At 41.4% G+C, this 25,761-nt stretch overlaps 1 protein-coding gene and 1 long non-coding RNA gene across 2 annotated transcripts; one reads left to right on the top strand and one right to left on the bottom strand.

Annotated features, from left to right (window-relative positions):
• The first annotated feature begins 6,887 nt into the window (after positions 1 to 6,887).
• TUBB4A (tubulin beta 4A class IVa) lies at positions 6,888 to 16,922 on the top strand. The gene is made up of 4 exons (XM_026711303.2): positions 6,888 to 7,136; positions 13,138 to 13,246; positions 13,716 to 13,826; positions 15,201 to 16,922. Exons 1-4 carry the CDS (start codon positions 7,080 to 7,082, stop codon positions 16,256 to 16,258), a joined length of 1,335 nt encoding a protein of 444 aa, XP_026567088.1. The 5' UTR covers positions 6,888 to 7,079; the 3' UTR covers positions 16,259 to 16,922.
• Positions 16,923 to 18,963: 2,041 nt separating this feature from the next.
• Positions 18,964 to 25,761, bottom strand: LOC148127164 (uncharacterized). The gene is made up of 4 exons (XR_015742004.1): positions 25,673 to 25,761; positions 22,515 to 22,703; positions 21,307 to 21,365; positions 18,964 to 20,848 (listed from the first exon to the last, which is right to left on the bottom strand). It is a non-coding gene; the product is annotated as an uncharacterized LOC148127164 (long non-coding RNA).

Below are 25,761 nucleotides of genomic sequence, written 5' to 3'. Positions count from 1 at the left end.
TTCTTTAAGGCACTTTCCTCAAGAGAATTGCTGAAAAAAGACTTATGGGAAGAATAATCTTGGGAAAAGAGACTGTATGAAATCAAACATACAAGTTGCCTGGTCTGTGGTCAGGAAGCAGAGGAGCAGCTTTGACCAAGCTCCTAGCTTTTAAATTCAGTACAACAGCGCCCCCTAAAGCATCTGGTAAATTGACCGTCTGTGAGGAAATCCTGCTAGCTCTTGTTTCCTCAGAAAGCCTCGTCAGAGAAGGCTTTATATCCAAGGGCACAATTGGAAAAAACTAGACCTTGTACTCTAAGGGTATTTAGGAATATGACTTTAGTCACTAGATAGTTTCTGATTTTCTGCATGGATCTGAGAGAGCCAATTTGGGTTAAGGCACCAGGGCTAAAAGCGGGAGACCATGAGTTCAAGTTCTGCCTTAAGCCATGAAAGCCAACTGGATAACCTTGGACTTTCAACCCAATTCACCTCACAGAGTGGTTTTGGTGGGAAAATTGGAGGAGGAAAGTGTGTTGGATATGTTTGCTACCTTGAATTATTTGTGAAAATAATGAAGGTGAGATACAAATAAATGAAAAAATGAATACAAAAAATACATCTAGCCACCACCACCATGCTGCAATCAAATGACTAAATTTGAGATCTCAGACATTGGCCTAATTTATGGCCACTTGCAACATTCCACAGTCACGTGACCTCAATTTATTATGCTTTTGCTGTAAACTATAGAGAATATAGCAAACAATAGGTTTCCTTAACAACTGCCACAAAAGATCATAAAATTGGGCGCAGACACATGATGGATGACCTGCTTAAGAACCTTTACAACTTACAATCATAATTATGAGCTCAATTACAATCATAAGTTGAGGAATATTGATATCTATTTTCCTTTGAATTCTGCATGGTTGTTATTTTCCCTTGTTTTTCCTATATTTTCCTTTTCCAAATAAAACACATCTTTGTATCCAGAGATGTAGCTTAATAAAGGAATGTGTTCTTCAGAGGTTCCCCATTCTCCTCCAAGAAGCTTCCCCACATTTCAAATTTGGAATATTTTTTAATATAAAACACATAGGTCCAAAACCATGGAAGTCCTAAAGGATAGAATAATAGTATTTGTTACCTTATATGCTAGCATATACTTTTTTACCTTGACTGCTCTTTAGAAGATCAGATCCTGAAGATGAAACTCAAATACTTTGGTCACCTTATGAGAAAGACGGGCTCATGGGAGAAGAGCCTAATGCTGGGAACGGCTGAGGGCAAAAGAAGAAGGGGACGGCAGAGAATGAGGTGGCTGGGTGGGGTCACTGAAGCAGTCGGTGTGAGCTTAAATGGTAGGGATGGTAGGGGACAGGAAAGCCTGGAGGAACGTTGTCCATGAGGTCATGATGGGTTGGACATGACTTCGCAACTAACAACAACTTTTTTACAGGCTGTTTATACCATATGTAACCCCCCTTTTTTAATCTCTTCAAATGTGTCCTGGAAAGGGGGATGCAGAAAATATTAGAGGAAAGTAAATAAACATGTTTTTCTAGTAAATAAAAATGGATATTCCCTGCAAGATCTTCCAGCTTCTGTTGCTAAAAAGCATCTTTCAAGCATCTTAAATTATTTGCAAGGCATCATCTTTAAAAGGACGTTTGTTTAGCCTCCTTAACTATTATTCTTTTTCAATTGGAAAACTAGCTGATCTTATTGCTTTATGCTAACCAAAGAATTAACACTAACGCACAAATCCACATATGCTTTTGATTTCTTCCTCTGAATAAAAGGAGAAAGTTGGGTTTTTTTTAAAAAAAAATACAATGTATCTGGATGCCAATGAACAGAAACAAATGCATCTACAGTATATTCCACTGGCTGATTTTAGATGAAAGCCTGATCTCTTGAGTGTAGCTGGAAGCAACCATTAAAATGGAAGTATTATTGCTACATGCTCTGTTTCATTTGGGGGTTGGTTATCTTGCTATATACTGTTTTCAGCAGGACTGTGAATAAATTCAGATGACAGACACAAGTGAAATTGAAATAGGAATGTTTTTAGCTTGTCCATTTTGGGCACCGAAACACATGCATTGTGTACCACTGAGGGGAGGTCTAGATGTGTCACATTCAATTTAGTTTGAAAGAGCAAGATGAAAAAGTAAGATGTTGGTTCTCGTGCCCTTTATTAGGAGGTTATTATAAGAAATAAATTAATATCAGTATCTGTGTGAATCAGAAAATGTACAAGGTGGTTGTTATTCCCATCCTCAATTTCAGTAAGGAATTAAATACTACAATGTTGAGTTGCTGTAAATATTCCTTTCCAAATCTGGTCATATCATCTGGGAATTTCTGGGACTTATATAACCCCACAAATCTATAAATATGAATTATTTCTAGAAATTACATTGGCACCCACAAATAACACAAATTAAACAGAGGCAAGAGCCAGGTTGGTCTAGTGGTTTTAAGGCACTGGCCAGTAAGCAGGAGGCCATGAGTTCAAATTCCACCTTAGCCATGAAAGCCAGGTGGTGATTTTGGCCACTCAGTTTCTCAGCCCAATCCATCTCACAGGGTTGTTGTGGGGAAAATAGATGGAGGTAGACATGTTGGATATATTCAGTTCTTTGTAAAAGTAAGGTGGGATATAAACAAATAAATAATTTTAAAAAGGAGCAGGACCGGTTATATGCATGTACAGCCCCAATTCATTCTGACTTCTGTCACCATCATGATTACTTTTCACTCCACATTTCAAGAAGCATCATCCTCTGAACCAGGAAGAAGTCTGGGCAAGCTTGTCACCTGCATAGTATTTGTCATCATGGAAGAATAAAACTGTGGCAATGAGTTATACAGCATTCCTTATTTATCACTCTAATCAGGCTTTCCATTAATGCCAGCATGTAATACAATAATAATGGATAATAGATACTGTGAGTTCAGGTAATTAATACCCTTTGAACAGAGTATCACATAAGTATGCAGTATTATTCTGTTCATCCAACTTAATACAGACCGAGGTGCTATTTTGTGGAACTGTTTTCTTTTAGAAGAAAGGCTGCAAGCATCTGCAATCCACAAGCCACTGTTATTCCCTTTACTGAAGGAAGCTGAATATTACACCTAATCCTCAGTTTACAACCATTCGTTTAGTGACAGTTCAAAGTTACAATGGCACTGAAAATAATGACCTATGACCATTTTTTCACACTTAACTACCATTGCACTGGTTCCATGATCAGAATTCAGACGCTTGGCAACTGATCCATATCTATGATAGTTGCAGGGCTCATGTGATCAACCTTTGACAAACAAAGTCAATGGAGAAACCAGATTCACTTAACTACCGTGTAACTAGCTTAAGAACAGCTTTGATTCAATTAACAACACTGGCAAAGAAAGGTCGGAAAGTGGGGCAAAATCCACTTAACAACTGTCTTGCTTAGCAATGGAAATGTTGAGTTCAATTGTGGTCACAAGTTGTGGACTATTTGTATTTCATTTCAGGAAATGTTTTTTCTGAGAGGGTTAATATTTTTAGCTGAATTACAGAAGGAGAGCAAAGGGACATATAAGGCCATAGCCCAACTAATCCTGGCAGACTACAGTGTGTGGCAGAAGCCAAAAAAGCCAACGCAATCCTAGGCTGTGTTAGGAATGTAAGTCACCTAACAGTTGGGTTGGAAATATATAAACCAGGATAGACATTTTAATACTGTTTCTTTAAGGGAATGCTAAAATTGTAATTGGGTGTGGTTCCTCAAACAGCCATAAGACAGAGCCAGACACCTGGTTTCCCAGAGTGTTGCTAGTTGCCAGTTGGTTGATGTTCTGATGTTTGCTGTTTTTGGTTCCTGCATTTCCCTATTGACTGTTGCTGATTGTCATTATTCTTGGATTTGATGTGAGTCTTTTACTGAACTATTTTTGATACTGGACTTTGTTATTGGATTATCCCTGGACTGAAAACTGACTGCTATAACCGTGTATGACTTGGACGGTTTGTTGAACTTTGCTTAACCATTTACTAGAAGTAAAAACCTACATTTTACTATACACTGTATCTGTGTGCTGGTTGTGTGTTATTCTTCACCACTCTCACATCTCCCTGTGTGCACTCATTCTCCTAACGGGGAATTACCTTAACAGGCTGCATTAATAGAGGTACTGTACTGGTGGAGGTAATAGTACTGTTTTACAAAGCCGTAGTAAGACCACACTTGGAATACTGCCTCCAGCTCTGGTCACCACAATTAAAAATATTGTTAAAAAAAACTCTGGAAAGGGTGCAGAGAAGAGCAACAAAGATGATTAAGGGACTGGAGGCTAAAACCAGTGGTGGGATTCAGCTGCAACACACCGATTTGGACAAACTGGTTGTTAAATTACCCACCCACCCAACTATCAAAGGGGATCCTGGACACTGCGCTGCGCTGCACTGCAATGGAGAAACAGGCCACTTTCCCTCTTTCTTCTCATTACTCCTCCTCCTTTATGTTGTGCCGGCCGTTCTGTTGCCCACTTCTCCATTGCAGCACAATGCCCAGGATCCACTTTAATGGGGGGCGGGGTAATTTAACAGCCTGTTTGCCCAGAGTCAGGTTGGCCATCGCAGGAGCCTCATCCCACATGTGCAGCAGAGCTGGAGGAGGGGGATGGGCCATGCCTCCCACGACAGCCAATCTGACTCCAGGCGAACCGGTTAAATTATTTGAATCCCACCACTGGCTAAAACATACGAAAAATGGTTACAGGAACTGGCCAAGGCTAGTCTAGTGAAGAGAAGGATCAGGGGGTGGGGGGACATGATAACACTGTTCCAATATTTGAGGGGCTTTTACTGTTCTCCAAAGGACCAAAAGGCAAGACAAGAAACAATGGTTGGAAACTAATCAAGGAGAGAAGCAACCTAGAACTAAGGAGAAATTTTCTAATGATGAGAGTAATCAACCAATGGAATAGCTTGCCTTCAGAAATTGTAAATGCTTCATCACTGAAGGCTTTCAAAAAGAGACTAGACAACCATTTGTCTGGAATGATATAGGGTCTCCTGCTCAAGCAGGTGGTTGGACTAGAAGACCTCCAAGGTCCCTTCCAACGCTTATTATTCTATGTTCAAAGTAGCTCATTCTGGACAGATGAACAGATCTGGGGACAATGGGAGTACCAATCTATTCCTTTTTCTTGCACTCCCCTAATAATTCAGATTTTATCTTATTTTTTAAAAATCCTCAAAATTGTGGGAGTTTCCAACTAAACAAAAGGATATATTCACATAGAGAACCTGGATAACTCCTAGTCAAGGCCATTAAACACTGCATGATAAAATAACAAGGTTATCCCAATCCAGAAAAGGGTGTTCTGTAGCGGGAATACCAGTTGAATAATGGTAATGGGCCAGGAGTTCCCAAACATTCCCAATTCCCAGCACCCTTAAGAACACCTAACTGTTCTGCTTCTCTAGCACCACTGTGATTTTGCTGCAGTGCCTTAGTGCAGAGTTTCAGAACCATAGTAACAGGCTAGAACAAGTCACATGGCTCTTAAATGATAAATGACTTTAGGGCCACCTAGAAGTATAACCTGTTCTTACGGAATGAAATCAGTCTGTATGGTCATGTCCCCCAATTTCTATGCTTGGAAATTACCTGTCCCTATAGTCTCTGTCTTGTGAAGTGAGACTACCTCAATGTATTTGCCTTGAATACATCACTGCATCCAAATACTGCTTTTAAACATCCTGTCTGTGATGTTATTGAAGACAGACCTGAATGTCAACTACGTATTAAGATTGTCTCATTGCCCAAGTTCCTACTAACTTTGTAAAGATGTTAAACAGCATCACATACAAAATGTTGTGGACTCTAAAGCACAGGGATCAGGGCCAAACCAAGTAACTCTCTGTAAGGATCTTAGTAAATAAAAATAAAACCCCTATCCCAAATGCACAAAGCAATCTATTGTGACCGGCAATATCAAAAGCTGCTGAAAAATCTAACAGATACAGGGGATTTATTGTCCTCACATCCCTCTTCTGCAGAAGGCTAACCAAGTTTTTTTAGCTTTGGTCACTTGAACCATTCTCCAACCAGCATAGACTTAGGGTAGCTGGGCTGGCAGAGGAATTCTGGGAGTTGAAGACTCAAGGTCTTCAAGTGGCCAAAGTGGAGAAACACTGCAATAGAGCAAGCTATACACCTGATCAGGGTGAATTCAAACTGAACTTAATCAAGATAATCGGGGACCTCCAAGATTTGGGATCCACTTATTTTGTTTGCTAGCAGTATGCTCCAACCTTGCATAGATACCAGTCTTTCAAACATTGCTCAAATAGTTTGCTGCAACTTGGACCATATACATCTAAATAAATATGTAATAATGTTATACATATATATTTACATCCTTGGATGTAAATCCAAGGAAGGCTTTTTTCAAAAATGGATTTTCCTTAAGGCTGCTGACACTCAAATGACCTATATATACCACTCCTTGCATCCAGGCACGTATTTTCTTCCAGCTACGACAAATACATTACAAATGAGTTAAATGTCATTTTGTAGCAAGAGATGAGGTCCCTTGCTTTTTTATCCCCTCCGAAACTGTTTCATCCTCGGATCCAAAATAAATATCCTACTGCAGGAGCAGCAGTTAACACGCGCAGGCAAGTAAACTAAGCGCCCCACTAAGTACACCTATCCATTCACTCCCGAGCCGAACAGAAGAGATCGTCTTCGGAGATGCCCCAAAGGCTTCGGGTATTTCTCCTGTAGGAGTTGACCGAAGAGGGCCTGAACTTCAACAGGGCAGACGGCAAAAACTTCGGCTCTTGGAGAGACGCGCCAGACGCACGCCCAGCGCGCTACCGCCTGGCAAGGCGGCGAAAAAGGGTGGCCGCAACGGCATTGGCAGTCAACTGCAGCCCATGCGCAGTCGCTCCAAGAATAGCCCTTCCCTTCCCGGCGAGGCCCCATTTAAGACGCATTACCGGAACGAGCTGAAGCCGGAGAGGGACGTGGATTCCTCAGGTCGAAAGTAGAGCTTAAGCGTGCTTGGAAAGCAACCATCAGCGAACCATGAGGGAGATCGTGCATCTCCAGGCCGGCCAATGCGGCAACCAGATCGGGGCCAAGGTTAGACGGGAAAACGCGGCTGGTACGGGGGGATCTTTCCGGAGAAATACTTGGGCTCTCGGGCAGGGTGCGATCGGAGAGACAAAGGAAGGGAATGGTGTTCACGCGTCCTCCGGGAGCTTAATGGTCGGAATGGAGGCGCGTGGAGAGCATCGAGGGCAATGCGATCGAAATTCGCTTGATGGGGCGGTGGAGCTGAGCGGGAAATGTCGCCGCTCCGACCTCTCTTCCTGGCCTCCTCCTCCTCGGGAATGCCTGTCCGAAATGGCTCCCTACCGGAATGTGCCTGGAGCGCAGGGTGGGGAGATTAGGGAATGGCGAGGAAGCGCGGCGTGGCAGAGGAGAGGGAGGACTGGCTTGGGTGCTCGGAGCCTTTGGGAGAAACCCTTTTTGCTTTGTGCCGCATTTTCTAACCTGGAACCTGTGGCGGGAGTGGGCGGATCTCTGCAATGCGGCCGCCAACATGGCTTCCACCGTCCCCTCTCGTCTGAAGAAATCCCAGCAAAGACGGCGGGGGCAACGCGAGCACCTCTGGGTTCTGCCGGACGCGAACTGCTCCTCTCGTCCTTTTCTCGAAGTCTGCCAAAAGGCACATTTGCAAACGGATTTTGCCGCAAATCCAGCCAGCTCGGTATTATCTTGACTGACTTCGTTGCACTTAATTATTGTAACCTGTGTAATGTAACTAATTGAGTCTGTGCAAAATTAATTCCAGTAAGAAATTGGCCTGCAATAGGGTCAACTGTGTGCTCTGGTACATAAAGCTGACTATGAAGAACTCCCAGCTACAGTATCTTCCCCAACATATGTTGTGGAGTTGAACCTGACTAAACAAGGAATATTATATAACCCAGCAACTCATTTGTAAGATGCCACATAATGCAAAGCTGGTGCATGGCATACACTACAGCTATTGAAGACATTTCCTCCTTTGGTACGCAGCATATCTGAATGCCATACACTTCTTTTAGGATGCCTCTTAGATTATGTTTTGCCTTCCAGAAGCCCCCTCAGAACTGTTTTAATTGCTTCTGCCTTGGGATCCCTTCCCACAGCCTGGCCAGTATAGCTAACGGCAAGGTATAGAGGGGAACATTCAAAAGCATCTGATATCTGATTTTCCTATATGCCTTAGAATGCCATATAGGATGTCCTTGTTTAGCAGCCACAGTTGGGACTGGAAACTCGGCTGTTACCAAGTGACCCCTTGGCTGTGCTTATGTTCTTACTTCAGTTTTCCTTCGTTTTACATACCTGCAAAGCTCATTGGTGAAGATTGATCATAAATTTTCATCGCTACTGTAGCTACAAATAGCCACTAAATGTGTTAGTCATTATACAGGAACTACCTTCAGTCTTAATTCTGACAACTCCTTCTAATACTTTCTTCCTGGCCACAGTGGGACTTTTGTGCTGGAATTCGTAAGGCAATCTGGTCTTTCACCAGCATTTCTAGAAAGTTGAGCTTCCTTTCTGTTAATTTGCATCCACCAGCTGCTGACTTAACCAACCAGTTCTAAGGAAAAGGGGAAGTTGACCAGAAAGCCAGCACACCTTTTCCTCCTCCCCCACAAAAGTGCTCCACCCTTGTTAGCAAAGTGATCCTTCACACCAAGAGCAAATGTTATAGATTTATGGATATCTGGGGAAAGCGAACCTTGATCTTTCTCCTTCCTGCCTTCATGGAGGGATTGGATTGTTACTAAACCAGTCCTCCTGGGAGATGATCCCTTAATACTTCTGCTGAGGCCGAACTATCACAGAACAGGTAAAACCGGGCAGTTCCACCTGAGACTGCACCAAAGGGGAGCTCACCAATTGTGATTGGTGTATTTCTTCCTCCTCGCATAAAATATTGGGGAAAGAGGTGCTTCTTCCTGGCTGCCTATTAGCTATGCAAACGAGCTTTTCCTTGTAGAAGCCTTCCCTGCAGTCTGAAGTAAGATGAGTCACCATTTGCTCAGCTCATTTTACTTTTTGAAAGCTCAGCAAGCTGCTTCTGGGGTTGAATCAGTCTATGAATAACCTCAAGCTGTTAACTTGTATCTCACCGGAAAGAGACAGTTACCAGCTGAGCTCCTGCTTCAGAAGGTATCCTTGACTTTTCGGACACATGGCTACTACCATCCCCGGTGTCCCACATGTGGTTGGTGCATCTCTTTTACAGCTACCTTCCTGCAAGGCCTCTCACAGAATATGCTGTGACAGGTCTCTAAACAAAATTTTTCTCCCTGTCCCTCTCTTAAAGAGATACTTAACTTGTGGCTAAATCATGTGAGGTTTAAAAACACAGCAGCCCATTCCCTTCACAGATAACTTAAAAAGGCTTGTGTACAATTTTCAGTGTACTTTTTTGGTGATGGGATTTGTCCCGACCTCACATTCCAGTCTGCAAAACCAAGCTGGTATCGGTAGAAGCAGGGGCTCTCCAAACTTGGCAATTTTAAGACTTGTGGACTTCAACTCCCACAATTCTCTAGCCAGCATAGCTGGCAGAGAAATTCTGAGAATTGAAGTCCATAAATCTTAAAAATTGCCAAGTTTGAAGACACACACACACACACACACACACACACACACACACACACGCTTTCGAGCAATGAGACGTGGTGTGTTCTCCACATGCAAAGGCAGCATCTGAACTCTGCACCTGAAGTTTAAACTGCACTTGGACTTTTTATTGCCACCATAATAAAAATGACTTCATTTCTCTGACTTGCATGTGACCACTGGCCTACAAGCTGTGAAATAGAAGTGGTATTCTTGGTCAAAATGAACGGTCCTTCTTAACTTTAAAGCTCTGTCAACTATACAATCTCGTATTTTGCTATTGAGTCCTCTATCAGCAACCAGGAAAGCCTAACCTCTGATTTCTCTTCCTAATTTTGGGAGAAAAATGAGAACAAACACTGGCAGTAAATTCTCAGCCTGAAGGGCAGTGAAGTACTGGAGAAGGAGTTTTGCTGAACTGGAAAGTGTCCTTGCTGCTAAGCCTTCCCTGCTGTCTGGCATGTGCCCTAGCACCTGATGGACATCCTCATGATGGACAAACTCATCCGCAATCTAGGCGACTGAGCTTGGCTTGTCATTTGCTCATCTGCTAGATTTATAATTGCAGTGTTTCCTTCTGCTTAGTGCTCTGGTTGTTTTCTCTGAGGTTGTGCGTGCGGAGGGGGACTTTAAGGGACATGGCGCAGTGTCTGCATCTTCACCCTCGGCAAATGCTTGCTTTCCTCCCCCAGCCCCGCCTGCTTTCCCTGGCAAATGGTATAAATAGAAACTGCCACTCATGCTGCAGCAGAATGTGAGAGATAGGAGTGTGACCCAGGGATTCCATTTAAAGCTGAGTTGCAGCAGGCACAAGGTGATGAGAACCAGCTATACAGGCTGTCTGGGCTGCAAGGACCAGAAGTAGGCCAGACAAAAGTGGCAGCTCCCCCTACTACTGTGTGGGGAAATGGACGTGTTTGAATGGAAGGCTTCCTAGATTCTACTGGCAAAAATAAGACAGGGTACACACGATCAGTTTCCAAGTAGAAAAAAAAACCCTGGATAGATTCTTCTCTTTAATTAAAGCAGTCACTTTTGCCATCTTTGCTAACATAATTTAGTGCAGTATTACAAGCAACTTTATGTTGTTATTCTGAATTCCTCTTATTTAAGGTACAATCACAATAACTTTAGATCAAATTGTTTTAAATCCTGTTGTGATAGAATATCTGATAGAATTAAGACAAGGTCCTGAAATAAGAACTAGTATTTTAAGTACTTCGTAGCAACAACATTCACTACTCCGGCTGGGAGACAGGGCCCCCAGCTAATATGCCAAAAATGGGGAAATACTAGCACTTCAAAGTTTAAACATTTCAAGAGCTCCGCAGATCTCTTTGCTTGGCTGCCAATGGAGGAAGGAAGTTTTCCTATATTTCTGTTTAAATTGGCTGGCTTCATATTTTCATAATGTGGTTTATTTGACTTTTGCTTAGTGTGGTGGTGGTTTGTAAATTACAGCTCTCTGTGAAGCCACCGTGAGTTTTTTAAAAAAAATAGTAGTTTGATTGTGTTCATCTTCCACTTGTTGGCTTCCTTGAGCCAACGCAACTAGCTCGGTATATTATGGCACAAGATTCATTCTGATCCATCAGTTTTGCTTATGACTTGCCTAATTCAGTACTGCCAACAATTTGGTCAGTGGCTCTCCAGGACTACAGATAGAGACCATATCTACCCTTATTCAACATAGCAATGTCTGCAAATAATATGTCTTACCACTGAATGATGATTCTTCCTCAAGCTTAATTGGGAAAGTAAATGTTTTCTTTCTCTTCTTATGCAAAAGGTGGCTAAAAGAAGGCTTTGCAAAAGGTTTCCTTCACCTTCCCAAGTGCCACTCATTTATGATACAAAGAAGCTAAACCAAATATTTATACATCTACAAAGCTTTTATATCCCATATTAAAGACACTTATAAATATAGAACATCTCTCTCTCTCCTCCCCCCCCCCTCATATTCTCTCTCCCTCTCTCGGAAAAAGAAAGCTTTTATAGAAAAAAAAAGTCCTCTATTGTGTGAGTCAAAACAAAATCTTCTCTGGTATGAAAATAAATCCCTTGAGTATACTGTGCATCCCATTCTTGCAGTCATCCACCAGATTCCTGAGAGAAAGGAGGAGACACAAGTTGGTGCATAGATCCTGCAGTGGGTGGGGGTTCATCCTTGCAGTCTTTAGGACAGTGAACCCATTTTGAACATTTGGAGGCTGTGAGGGAGAAACTGCTTTTAAGATTATAGAAAGTACAGGTAGTCCTAGACTTAATGACCACGTTGAGCCCACAATTTATGTTAATAAGTGAAACATTTGTTAAGAGGCTTTTGCTCCATTTTATGACCTTTCTTGCCACAGTTGTTAAGTGAATCAGTGCAGTTGGTTAAGTTAGTAACATGGTTCTTAAGTGAATCTGGCTTCCCTAGTGACTTTGCTTGTCAGAAGGTTGCAAAAGATAGTCACATATTCCCAGGATACTGCAACCGTCAATAACATGAGTCAGTTGCCAAGCACCTGAATTTTGATCATGTGACTTCAATGGTTAAGTGTGAAAAATGATCATAAGTCACTTTTTTCAGTCCTGTTGTAACTTCAAAGGGTCACTAAATGAACCATTGTAAGTTGCGTACTACCTGTATTGTATGAGATTTACATTCACCCTCTCATTTCCTTAAAAGATTATCGCTTCCAGCTGCAGTTTTCAGATAGGGGACAGATGAGGTGTGGGTGGGTGTTTTGTCAGATTTATGGAGTTTGGGACAAGCTGAGTGTCACAAGTGAATTTCTTCTTGCACAAAATGTAGTATGGCCTGGAGTGGGTGTCTCTTAGATTATCTACTAGACCTTTCAAAAATTGTACCCTGAAGGTAGAAAGTTTGAAAGCTGTAGTACTGTGGAATCAGATGACTGGTTGATGTCTCTGTGGAACTGGATGATTTCTATTTCACAAATACCTTTGAAGGTCAGGATGACAGATGAGCGAGCTTATTGAGTGACGAGGAATTGATACCTTTGCCTTGTTGGTGCTTGAGGTAATTGATAGCAGATCCAATATGTGCCCTTTGATTGGCAAAATGATCTGAAGTGGGGGGCAATGCAATCAACCTATCCCTCCCCCTTGGTCCTATGTCTGTCCTATGCAACAGGTGCATAATGACAAATGCCGCCAGCTGTAAAGCAATATATCTGCCTGCTTTGCAAGGCTGTGCTAGAGGCTCATGGAAAAGGGCTTTGTGATTCTGGCACTTTTACTGGAAAACCCAGATGGTACCCTCCATGCTAATGAACCCAGTCCAGTGTTGAAGCTCCTCTGGATAAATCAATACGTCGCACTGCACTCCCACATAAAAGCTATCCAAGTATGCAGTAGAACCATAACATTAAAACGGGACCAGTCTGGTTTTCAGAAAGATTTGTCCTGTCACTAATTCTTTGTCCTTTTTCCTGTCTTACAGTTCTGGGAAGTCATCAGCGATGAACATGGCATTGATCCCACTGGCACCTACCATGGAGACAGTGACTTACAATTGGAAAGGATCAACGTCTACTACAATGAAGCCTCAGGTCAGGTTCCTTAAATTTCAGAGTGCCAGAGACATCTCTCTTTGCTGCCTCCATTCTGTTCATTGTTATCTCCTTTCTGCCCACCTTTGTCCTGAAATCAGATATATTCTGTTTTGTTTTAATGGAAAAAAAAATAAAACAAGCATTTCTTTTTGGTTCTTAAGTGAAACATGCTATTTGCTGAGCAAAAGTACAATGTGGAGATACAAGGGGTAGTTGGGTTTGTTTGTTGTTTGTTTTTTGTCATGCCTTATATCTACCTTGTTAACTGCATATATGACTTTCAGTTTTGTTCAGTTTATCATGTATAACTCATTATCGCTTCTGTCCTTTTTTATGAATCCAACCATTTTCTTCTCTCTAAATCTGTTAGTTACTCACCTTAATCAGACATAGCATGTTAGATTAAATGTGTTGGGCTGTTTGTGATTGTCAACAGGTGGATTCTTAAAGTTTTTTTTCTACCCAGGTGGCAAATATGTGCCAAGAGCTGTTTTGGTTGACTTGGAACCTGGAACCATGGATTCTGTAAGATCTGGACCTTTTGGACAGATATTCAGGCCTGATAACTTTGTCTTTGGTAAGGATCATTGTTGAACTACCCTGCAATTATTCTCCAGTCAAGTTAGACCAGAAATTTTGCATACTGCAGCTATCTCCCTTAACATGCTTCTTCGTGCTCTTTTTTGTTTAATTAGTTATTAATTTACAACTAATTACAAATCTGAAATATGATTTATAGCAAAAGCTACAAATTCTGCATCTATTGTTTAGAAATTAATTATTTCAGTGCTGTTGAATCAGATTTGTTTTTACTTCCTGTTGAGAAAGACTCCATTTAGGAATTGTCAGAGAACATAATATACTGTATATTGTTACCACTATTCTAAATATGTGCATGAGTATCTTAGCCTTAATTTTTTCCAGTGTTGAGCAATTACTCTCTTTTGACCCTGTTCATAGGTTTTGACTTCGAGGAGAATAGACTTCACATGTAAGGGATATCTCTTAGTAACATGTATATCTTTAACCAGCAATGATCAATGTCGCTATGTATCTATAGTCCAGTGACATTGAAATCCAAATGGAACAAAAGTAGGGCGAGGCAAGATCACAACTAGTCTTTTTGTATGATGTTTAAGTGAAATACAGTTGCTACTAACTGGTGGTGTAGTTACAGTGTCAAATGTGAATTAGGCTCTTCCACAACGCATTGCCCTTGGAGACATTATTTGCAGACTCTTTCAGAACATTATGCAGCTTTTTATATGCATTGACGCTCTGGTATGTGGATGTTCAAAGTATTTTCCCCTTTTACTTTGGGGTAAAGAGGAAGACAAACATTGAGTTGTTGAGTACATTACTAGTAAGCCAAGCTGTGTATTGCTGTGTCCCACCAGCAGCATTAAGTCTGTAAAGAAACTCTTAATTTAAACCACTCTCTGTATAAGGTGTGCCTGGAGAAAGAAACTAAAATAACACAGCAAACACCTTCCTTTATTGCTGTACTACCTTGCATTCTGCACACGCTACAAAAGATTACGTCATATGTAGAATTTGAATTGATTGATGGCAGAGGAGTATCGGTAATGTTCCATAATGTGGAAAGCATTTTGATGCAGTAAGATTAAAGTCCGCAACATAGCGCTCAAATGTTTGTGGATACCTTCTTTGATGCCCACCAAATTCCTGCCCCTAAATCTAATTTTAGAAGCTGGATACTAGGGCTTGAGTCTATCACATTAGAACTCTTCTATTTTGCTCATCTGAAAATGATTTGATTCTTCTTGTAACCTAGCAACTGAGGAAGCTTGTCTTTAAGAAAAAAGTGTAGGAGAGAAAGTGAAAATAATGTTTATGGCAAAGCATTCATTGAACTCACCGTTGCAAATGGCAAACAATAAACCAAATACCTTTATCTTCTTCCTACCCCTCCCCAATTCCTGTTGCTCAGGTCAAAGCGGTGCTGGGAACAACTGGGCCAAAGGCCACTATACAGAAGGAGCCGAGTTGGTCGATTCTGTCCTAGATGTGGTAAGAAAGGAAGCTGAGAGCTGTGACTGTCTCCAGGGTTTTCAGCTTACCCACTCTCTAGGTGGGGGCACTGGATCAGGGATGGGTACCCTGCTGATCAGCAAGATTCGTGAGGAATATCCAGACCGTATCATGAACACCTTCAGTGTGGTGCCATCACCCAAAGTTTCAGACACAGTAGTGGAACCCTACAATGCTACTCTCTCGGTACACCAACTGGTGGAGAACACCGATGAGACCTACTGCATTGACAATGAGGCTCTCTATGACATCTGTTTCCGTACCCTCAAGCTAACCACTCCCACTTATGGAGACCTCAATCATTTGGTCTCTGCTACCATGAGTGGTGTAACAACCTGCCTCCGCTTTCCTGGCCAACTCAATGCTGACCTTCGCAAGTTGGCTGTGAACATGGTTCCCTTTCCTCGCCTCCATTTCTTCATGCCTGGCTTTGCCCCTCTGACCAGTCGTGGCAGCCAGCAGTACCGGGCCTTGACTGTACCAGAGCTAACGCAACAGATGTTTGATGCCAAAAACATGATGGCAGCCTGTGACCCTCGTCATGGGCGTTACCTGACAGTAGCAGCTGTCTTCCGAGGCAGGATGTCTATGAAGGAAGTGGATGAGCAGATGCTGAATGTTCAGAACAAGAATAGCAGCTACTTTGTGGAATGGATCCCCAACAATGTCAAGACAGCTGTGTGTGATATCCCACCCCGTGGCCTTAAAATGGCAGCTACTTTCATTGGTAACAGCACAGCTATTCAGGAGCTCTTCAAGCGCATCTCGGAGCAATTCACAGCCATGTTCCGCCGCAAGGCCTTTCTCCACTGGTATACGGGTGAGGGCATGGATGAGATGGAGTTTACAGAGGCTGAGAGCAACATGAATGACCTGGTCTCAGAATACCAGCAGTATCAGGATGCTACTGCTGAAGAAGGCGAGTTTGAAGAGGAGGCAGAGGAGGAAGTTGCATGAAGATCTCTCTTCACTACTCTATTCTACTCTTCTCTTGTCTCTCTTCTCTCTTCCTGCCCATTACTCCTCTTTATTCCAACCAGTCTTCTGAACCACATTGGACCATGTTGCCTGCATTGGCATAGACTTGGAACATTCTAAGCCAGCCTAAAGGATCTTAACAATGGAATCTTCTAAGGCTAGCCCGCCTGCCTGCCTATCTCAAATTCAGCAAGGTGGAATCATGCATATAGGAGTACTGTGTTGGTATGAGGAGGAAAAACAGGCTTCTCAGTTGTATTCAGGAATGGCAGCCACTGGTAATGTTTCTAGCTAAAAGCACTAACCAACATATTTTTCTCATCCTATCCTCTCTCCCAGTCCCCTCCTTTTTTCTTTTCCCTCTGCCCAATAGCTCACGTACATCCCTCTGTGGTGTCTGTCTTGAGTGTTCTGTGTGGTCATGTGAGTTTTTGTTTCCAAAGATGAGTATGCACTAACTTGCATTTGTTTTGCTTTTCTTCATCCATGTTGGGCTTAAAGGAAAGATTAATGGAACTGGGTGGGGAGGGTAGTTGAGGGGAATGGGGCACAGTTCTTTAGCATGAAACATAGACCCCCTCCCCTTTGAGTGTATTTGTTATGGAAGAATTGTATGTCTCCACAATAAACTACTGAAAAACAATTCAGGCTAATGTTGGTTTTAGAGATTGTTTTAAACCTACCTTTCAAATACATGACTTTCTCACCATCAGCTAATGCATTGCACTGATATACCATTTTTTCCCTCCAGGTATTTTTGAGGTGGCATGCCTTCTCTAGTTTTTATCCCCACAACAACCCTTGCTTTCTCAGAATCTAGGGAAGAAAAGGGAGGTTTTCAGAACTTAGAAGTCGAGGATTTGATAGGCATTTCATCTTTATCTCTGAAGCAAGTTCCTGTCTGATGGAATCTGTGAGAAAGGTTATATGGTTTCCAAGACTGTAGCCTAACCCTGGCATTAAACCTGATAAATGAGACTCTGCAAACCTACCTTCCTTGGTCATGTGTTGGTATTTGGGGCTTGACACTGTGAGGTAAGCTAAAGTGAGATAGAGCAACTGGCCCAAATTTATCCAGCATGTTCAGGACTTGAGCATGGGTCTCCCCAGTCCTTGTCCAACCTCATAACCACTCTGCTAAGCTGTCTCGCCAAATGCAAAAGCAGTATGACCCTCAGAACTGGGAAAGGCATTATTGATTCTCCTCTTGCTTTATTCTGAAGATTTAACCTGATTGATGATTGCGTACCATCAAATCGCTTTCAACTCCTAGCAACCACATAGATTTTTTTTTTCTGTGATTGGCTAAACCTGGTCTTTCAAGTGTCCCCAACAGTGTACTCGTTGATGACTATGCTTCAAGTCTGGGACTACTATTATGAAGGAAAGGGAATATAGATTTATGGGCATTTGCAAGATGAACCTGGGAGGCAAACAGAGTTAACTGGAGTAGCCTGTATAGGTACTATTGATAAATAATATATATATATATATATATATACTGATACAATTTCACCCAAGCATTTGGGGCTACAAAAGTCCTACGGCGGATGCAAAGGTGAGGCAACTAACAGATTGCAAAGCAAGCAGGTTTCAGTAGTGGAACAAGTTATGTCTTCCCTGCTTGGTGTAACTACTTGATTAATAATGCCCCTCCTTTAGGGTAATTATACTGAGAGTTCCCTGCAGAACTTTCTCTTTACCATTTTCAACTCCAGAATCCAACGGAGCCATTAACTCAGTGCATCCTGAACAATATTATTATTTTACATTAAGATGCAAATTTTACCTTCCTTAAAATCTCGGCTTCTTCGTTTGTGCCCTCTCAAAATATCTTGAGTATGTGGAAGTAATGCCGATGGTCGGTGTGGTACAGTAATAAGATGCTAGATTAGACTAGGGGAGATCCAGTTGAATCCACTCTCAGCTTACCTCACAATATAATTGCTAGGATAAAATGAAGAAAAGTCCCTCTGCAAATCACCTTGAGCTTGGGGAAGAAATTTGAGGTACAAATAAGAATATTAATGTGTAAATAAGCAGTCTCTTCCAAGAAGGAGAGGTATTGGGTATTGCTCACTCATTTCCCTTTTTTTCTGAGAATAAAGTTGCAATATCAACAGTCTTATTTTCCCTTTCATGGTAGCCTCAGTCAGGTTCTTCCAAGTGCTAAATAAAACTGCAATATTCTCTGAGCCTTTTATTGTAAATCTTTCCTTCTGATTTTCAGTGGCAAGTGGCTGGATTTGCCCTGAGCCTTGAGGCAGTCCTATAACTCTCATTTTAAGTTTTGTAAGATATCCCTCTAAACACAAACGAGAAGTGTGTACACTAACCCAGCAGTTTGGATCCTCAAGTTTGTTAAGCCCTTTTAATTGTAAGCCATGTAAAAGTAATCAGGTTTATATTACAGATAAAAAGAGAATGGGAGTAACCTGTTTGCATTTCTTGCAAAGTGTCGTTTCCAGCTATTGCATTATTATCCTCTTATTTACCATTAAAAACTATATATGACCCAAGATGTTACTATGCAAAAGTACTTTGCGTCCTTTACCCATTGTACAATAATGCTGGGAAGTAATCAGTAGGCAATAAGGAAAGTAAAATAGAAAGGCAATGCTACTGTCAAGAATGATGCTGAATACAGTAATAAAAGTTTATTGCTTTGGCATGAAAATGTCAGATTTCTAAAATAATAGGAATAGTTAGAATGGCTAAGGAATAGTTAAATAGTTAACTAATGAAAAATGGTTAAAATGCTAAGGAACCACTTAGCCATCTAGCTAGCTCTGGCTGCATCACTCTGAATGAAGTTAGCAATCCTAAACCCATTCTTAATTCATTTAACCTTTCGTTCTAATTGGATTATTCTTCTTGGATGTTCTTCATTTTCCTCCGTGTGAATGGTTCACTGCCCTTCGTTCCTCCTAAAGTTGTTGCATTTGTTGAAAAAGCTACAGTTAAGAAAGAAAAACTGGGCATTGTGAGTTTTCTGGGGTATGTGATTGTCCTCTCTTGTGGCCTCAAAGATTGGGAGAAGTCTTAATTCTATTGGAGCTTAAAGAATTGTCCAAACCTGTCTTAGAAGGGTGGGTATCATTAATATGCCATCACAGGGAGAAATTTAGCAGAAATGTTTCACTAGCGTCAGCCACCAAGAAAAGACTAGTTTGGCAACTTTTTTCTAGGCCCTTCAACTAGCCTTCACAGCACTGCATCAGGAATACCGGCATTTTTATCAAAACTTCTCATAGCATCAATCTTTGTTGCCTTTTCTTGGTGGAATCTGGTGTCAGCTGTCCCAGTACAAAGAGGTTGCATTGTAATTCACTACCCCATGGACTGTCAGGCATCACAATGTGCCTCTGTGTGGGTTGGAAAGAAGAGTGTGACTGGATGCCACCTGTGCCATTCTTCGGATTTTGTTTATCCTTCTTATGTGGCATTGAGTCCTGTTTGAATGGCAGGAGCCAAAATGAGAAACAGACAAGACAAGCATAATATTTTGTTCCCCAGGTCCAACTGAACAATGTTGATGGGGGAAGAAATGGGGAGGGGGCAGACATTTTGACAAGGACCCACCGGAGCCCATGTACCTCGGTTCCAAAAGCTGAAAGCATTCTTGTGGCAATACTGAGGTGCACAGCCACACACAGTAGGTAGTAATTCACCCATCCTTTGTGCCTGATAGAGCTCAGACGCTGGGGCACAATGTTCTTTATTATAGATTCAGTGACTCATCGGTTTCCACAATGCTGCTTTTCTGATTTTCTATTGGCCATCCTCTTGAACAGACAAGGCACTAGTCATCATGGTTCACTTATAGTAACACAAATGTTAGGACCTTTTCCCAGGGACTTCTTAGTTATCCATAACTTCAGAGAAACAGCTGGGCTTTTTCCCCAATGAAAGCCATTGAAATAAAAAATGCCCATAGAGCATTCCCTCCCATTTTTAAAGTATTGGGTATTGGTAATAATGTAACCAACCACAAACTTTGATAATCAGGTTAATACTAGAAATCTGAGATTGCAGTGGCATTATGGTTCCCACTATATTAGAGGGGAGGAAGCTGTGTGTAGATTTGGGTGCGAGGGGGGGGTGTAATGGGCTGCCACAATAACCTTGGGAAACAGGAGGAAGGGCTGCAGCCTAGACAACAGTGATAATAGACATCTGAGCCCAGGAGAAAGCTTTTCCGAAGGGATCCTTCCTCGCTTTCTGGAAAGTAAAGGTAAGGGAGAAAGGATGTTTTCAGACTTGCAAGATTATTGTAACTTTATAATAAAGGTACTGTTAGTACTCCTGGTTTTGGTTGCCTGTTTGGACTACCTCAAAGGGCTGGCACAAGCAGCATTCATGTGCAGCAGCTCAAAAATAACAAGGCATGAGTAACTCATCATAACGTTCATATTTTATCAATGACATCTTGTGTTTGTCAATCATCCATGTACTCCTGCACTCATTCCCTGGACTGCGGAAAATAGTGAAGTAGATAAGCCACTACTTGAGCCACTGGAATAATTTCCTGGGTGAGTCTCTTTTATCACTTCACAAGTTCTGATTTTTCTGTTAAGAAAGGCAAGCTGTCAATTCTGGGAAGGGAAATAGAGTTTTGTTCCCATGGGATAAATTATCTATTTTTATGACAGCAGCCCTGAGCTCAAAGCAAATTATAGGGGTTGTGTGTTTCATAGCTAAAAAGTGTTTTTCATTGTCCCAATATTTTTTTCTAATCCTCATGATCATGTGGGGGGAAAACATGTATTTAACAAGTATTCATTTTGACCACACCAGAACCACAAGAGTTTACTAGATGGGTTGTGGTATTTTAAAGTACTACTTTTAAAACTGAAAAGTGACTAATCTTACAGTTGACATAATCTGCAACAATCCTATTGCCAAGACCATAAATCTTCACACTATAAAATGCATGCTGAATCAGAAGTTATTTTTAAATTCAGAAGCCTTTTTCCACCTAAAACAAATATGTTCCTTAGATCACACCTTTGTTAAAAAGTCTTTACCTTGTGTGGGTGTTGTTGTTCATGGACCTTATTTTCTCCTTAACACAGACATTATCCATCTGTAAATTAAGAGAAACGAATTCCACATGATTAGGTGGGGCAAATTCATGTGCATTCAGCAACTTCATCCTAATTACAAGGCACCTTAAGGCAATTTGGGCTCGAATAAAGACCATAGTTTCCTGTCTGGCTGTGAATGTTAACTAGGTCAGCATTATTCAGTTAATTGAATTATTATTCAGTTAATTGTGCTACTATTGCTATTTGAAAGATCCTGAAGTCTATCCAGATCCTCTAATTCAATTGCCACTGTCTACACTTATCGCATATAATTTATTTCTGAGTCACCATTTCTAGCTCCTGGTTGTCTGTTCATATGGATCTGCTAACCTAATAGGAACACGGAACATAAAATAGCAGAATTGGGAGGGACATGGAGGTTTTCTAGTTCAATTTCCTGCTTGAGCTGGAGACCTATACCATTTCAGACAAATGGTTTAATCTCTTACTGAAAATTGTTTAAGTGACTCACAAAAGCTTCTGCCTGTGTGTTTCTTTAAGGCCACGTATTGGGTTTTTTCTAGCTGCAGAGAATCTCCTGCTCAATTTTGCCTGATGCTCACAGCACAGTTAAAGGTTTCAGTCCAACAGAGAAGGAAATTCCTGATTCTGAATGTTATGTTGATTGAATGACCCTTTTTTCTGTCCAAGTTTTTACTGAGATAATAAAATCAAAATTCCAGTACACTTAGAAGCAAGATAGAGACACATGTTAGACTTTCATGTCATGATTCTGCCCCATTTTTAAAGTTCCTTGGAAATAATAATAATAACAACAACAGCGGCAGCAGCATGGATGAAACATGTAACAGTGATACCCATTGTATTGGGGCACTTGGTACCATGTCCAAGAATTTTATAAAATATATCAAGAAATTGCAACTTCCTGCAATAACACCAGCGGAACAAAAACTGCAGTACTTGGAACAACATACATTTTAAGAAAATACTTGGTTGATACCTAGGATGCTGGCAGCAACCTATATCAACCATCAGAGCCAGTCAATGATATTTGTGATACATTTTTAAATTTTCAGTTGACTACGTTTCATGTTTAATGAATAAAAGAGACAACAACAATTTGGTCAGTAAAAATTACTTTTCTCCCAGAGAATAATATAGGAGTGGTTCTTTGGCCTCTGGAATACCTTGTATTCCAGGTTTCATCAAATGCAAACTGAAGTCTCATTGCTGAACAATCAGTTCACAGGTTACCTGGGATTTTGTCGTGAAATCCAACTAGTTTTTTAATTTGGCCTTTCCTTTGGAGCACCAGTTATAGCTCTCATCCCAGAGTGCATTAGCCTGATGCTCTTCAAAAGCTCCACTGCAGATCCCTGTTTTCATCACAATGAAAAGAAAAAGACATTACAAAGGCATTTTTTCTACCAATTTTCAAGATACCATCTATGGTATTCGATCCATTCTCCTTTTGCTGTGAACCAGTTTCTCAGGATGCATAAGTAGAAAATTATTCTGTTACTTAGATAAAAGAAAATTAATTCTAAACAGCTAATCCCTGATAATTTGCCCTAACAGGACCCCAGTCTGCTGTAATGGCAACAAAAGATTTAAGAATACAAAATCTTTTAAAAGTTAAAAAGATCTATATTGAGATATCTATATTTATTTAGGCCATCTAACCATTGAGGTGCAGTATCATTTATCTGAAAGAAATCAGAAACTGGTCCATATATGCACTCAGCTTACAGCCGGTCACAGTGGGATCTACAGTTTGACATGGGACCCTGCAGTCACACCAAGGGAAGGGTGCTATTCCCCATTTATACAGTGAGACCAGAAGACATGTTACAATGTGGTAATTCTTTGGGAGAAATTAGAGTGCTTTTAATAAACATTTTAAAACAATCCAGGCATTGCAACTGCTCATCCTGGGTCAGATTCCAGAAAATAACTAAGATGTCCCTCCATCCTCGTTCCAGAATTATAAAGGATTTACCTCAAAGCCATTTTTCCCTCCAGACTCAGCAGCTCTACCCTCCAGGTGCCACAGAGAACATCTAATTTGGTAATTAGCACACATTTTGGAAGTCTCAACCCGTTCCCTGTGAGAGCAACTATCAAGGAGGACCAACAGTTGAAATGAAAAGACTTCAAGATAAATATTAGAAGGGACACTGCCTGTAGATAATAGCTGCAAACATTGGGACTGGGTGCAGGTTGGGAAATAGAAGACCCTCCTTGCTGAAGATTTTCAGCTAGGAATTGGGTGGCTAGCTGTCAAGGATGGTAGGAGAATTCCTGCACTGGGCAGGAGGCTGAACTATAACTTTATCTCAATAAAATCCTTTTCAACTGACAGACTGTGAAAAGAATGTAACAATGTTTACCCAACAGTCCTTTTGCTATCTTGTCTTGGGGCAACAATAAAAAAGCTGACACCGATAATGGATGAAGTGCTGTTCACTCCATTAAAAACAAAAGGAGAGGCTGAACTGAATGAGTGAAACGGAGGAAGGAGTAAAGATTTCCTGTGCCCTTTTGTCTCTCCTGAGAAACTGGATTGTCTTTCCATGTCACCCATGGCTTGGGTGCCATGTTCACAATGCAACAGTGTGGAATGACCAGGAAGTATATTGGCTTCTAAATCAGAAGCATTTAAGAGTGTCATCCTCTCCTCATCCTCATCTAGTCCCATCTGCAGCAGGAAGGAGTCAGCTTTGCAAGCACATTTGCGGAAGCCAAGTCCTGCTTGCCCCCCAGTCTTTCCCTTTCTTCCTCCTCCCTTCCTGGGAGGCCTCAGTTTTGCCATGCAGTGCATTTAGTCTTTTCAAAGCTAAAAGGGAAAGGGAGAGGGAGGGGAGAATGTTCGCATCAGACAAATGTGTGATAAAGTGGGGAGGAGAATGGGGAGTGCACCAGGAGGAAGAATTGGGAAATAAAACCAGAAAAGTGGCACTTTATCCAAAACCTCCTCAACTCCAATTCTGCTGTTGAAGTGGACAGAGGGAATGCCCTCCCTTAGCACAAGATGAGTCCCTCCCTTATGATGACTTATTATATAATTTGGGTCTACCATATTTGAGCTGCAAAACTCTGGGCAACCTCTCTAAACTGTAATCATATTCATTCATTTGAGCAATATAATCAATCAACTCCCAACAGCCTTCCTTCCTTCCTTCTGTTGGAAGAAATATCCTTCTGGGTTCTGTTCCAAGTGGGAAAAAAGACACTGGAAACATGGAGGCTGTTTGGAAGGTTTAATGGTGGACAGGACCACATGGCCTGGAGCTCCAGAGTGATAAGGCAGGATGATCACATGCTTCAAGGTGAAGGAAGAGATCAAAAAAGGGCTGAGGTGCTGAGAGTGCCTGGGTTTTATAACCTTTGTTGGGATTTGAATTGAAGCTTGTTTCTAATTGGTTGTCAGACTCCCATGAGGCCATGAGGGGCAACTCTGTAGGCTGTCCTGAGTTCCAGGCTTGGTTGAGCCTTGCTGGATGATGATGCACTGAAAGGACTTTTGAGCAATTGCTATAGCTTTACCTGGAGATCTTTGTTATGTAAAGTATTCTGGCCCAGGCCTTAATGGCCCACCCATTAACAAAGGTGGGGGTGAGCTGCTGCTTCTGAAGTGAGTTTCTGCTCTTGTGTTTCTACTCTTTTTAGGGGAAATATTCTGCCTTTTTAATATTTCCTAGGATATTTCAATTTTCTAGGAGAGGTGTGGGTGCTAACTTCCTACACTTCCTTAATGAAGACCACTGTACTTTATCAGTTCAGATGTACAATCCATTAAAAACCCAATGTACAATCAAACCAGAATTAAACACTCATTCCTACAAGCAGTCAACAAACCTACCAATCAAAATCCAAGCCCAGCTAACAGTACCATGGTTAAGTCCCCAAAGTTCTACAAAAGAGCTACATCTTCATAATTCTTATGGAAAGATTCCCAGACAGATGCTGATTAGAACTGTAGTGGGAAGCTACACTAGCACAGAAAAATATTGTTTTCAGGTTTCAAATATTCTCATCTTCTACATGTGGGGAATATTAAGCATTTCCACTGGAAAGAGTATAGAGCAAGCTACTTCCATGTGAAAAAGATGTTCCCAAAGATCCCTAGGAGGCAATCCAGGAGCCACATAGGTAGGATTTTGAATTATTCCTGCAAATCCACTGGGAAACATTTCATGTCCAACAACATAATCTGATTTTTGAAGCCCAGTTTTATTGGACCCACCCTAGTCTACATTCTACAACAAAATTCTGCTATACAGTTATTTGTAATCAAGAGGTTCTTAGCTCCTACCCTGAGAAACTTTGCAATCAAGATACTAACCAAGTGTAATGCTTCTCAATCTCAGCAGCTTTAAGATGTATGGACTTCAACTCCCACATGCTGGCTGTGGAATTCAGCTAAAGTTGAGA

This window comes from Pseudonaja textilis, chromosome 2, assembly GCF_049901715.1.
Source record: "Pseudonaja textilis isolate UNSWEBS1 chromosome 2, rPseTex1.2, whole genome shotgun sequence".
Lineage (NCBI taxonomy): Eukaryota > Metazoa > Chordata > Lepidosauria > Squamata > Elapidae > Pseudonaja > Pseudonaja textilis.
This window is presented reverse-complemented; position numbering and strand designations above follow the sequence as displayed.

Bases quoted from the DNA above. Each gene is read 5' to 3' on its own strand.
- TUBB4A (XM_026711303.2), top strand. From the start codon at position 7,080: ATGAGGGAGATCGTGCATCTCCAGGCCGGCCAATGCGGCAACCAGATC. The intron at 13,247-13,715 runs GTCAGGTTCCTT...TTTTCTACCCAG, and splicing joins CTACTACAATGAAGCCTCAG to GTGGCAAATATGTGCCAAGA. The intron at 13,827-15,200 runs GTAAGGATCATT...CCTGTTGCTCAG, and splicing joins GCCTGATAACTTTGTCTTTG to GTCAAAGCGGTGCTGGGAAC.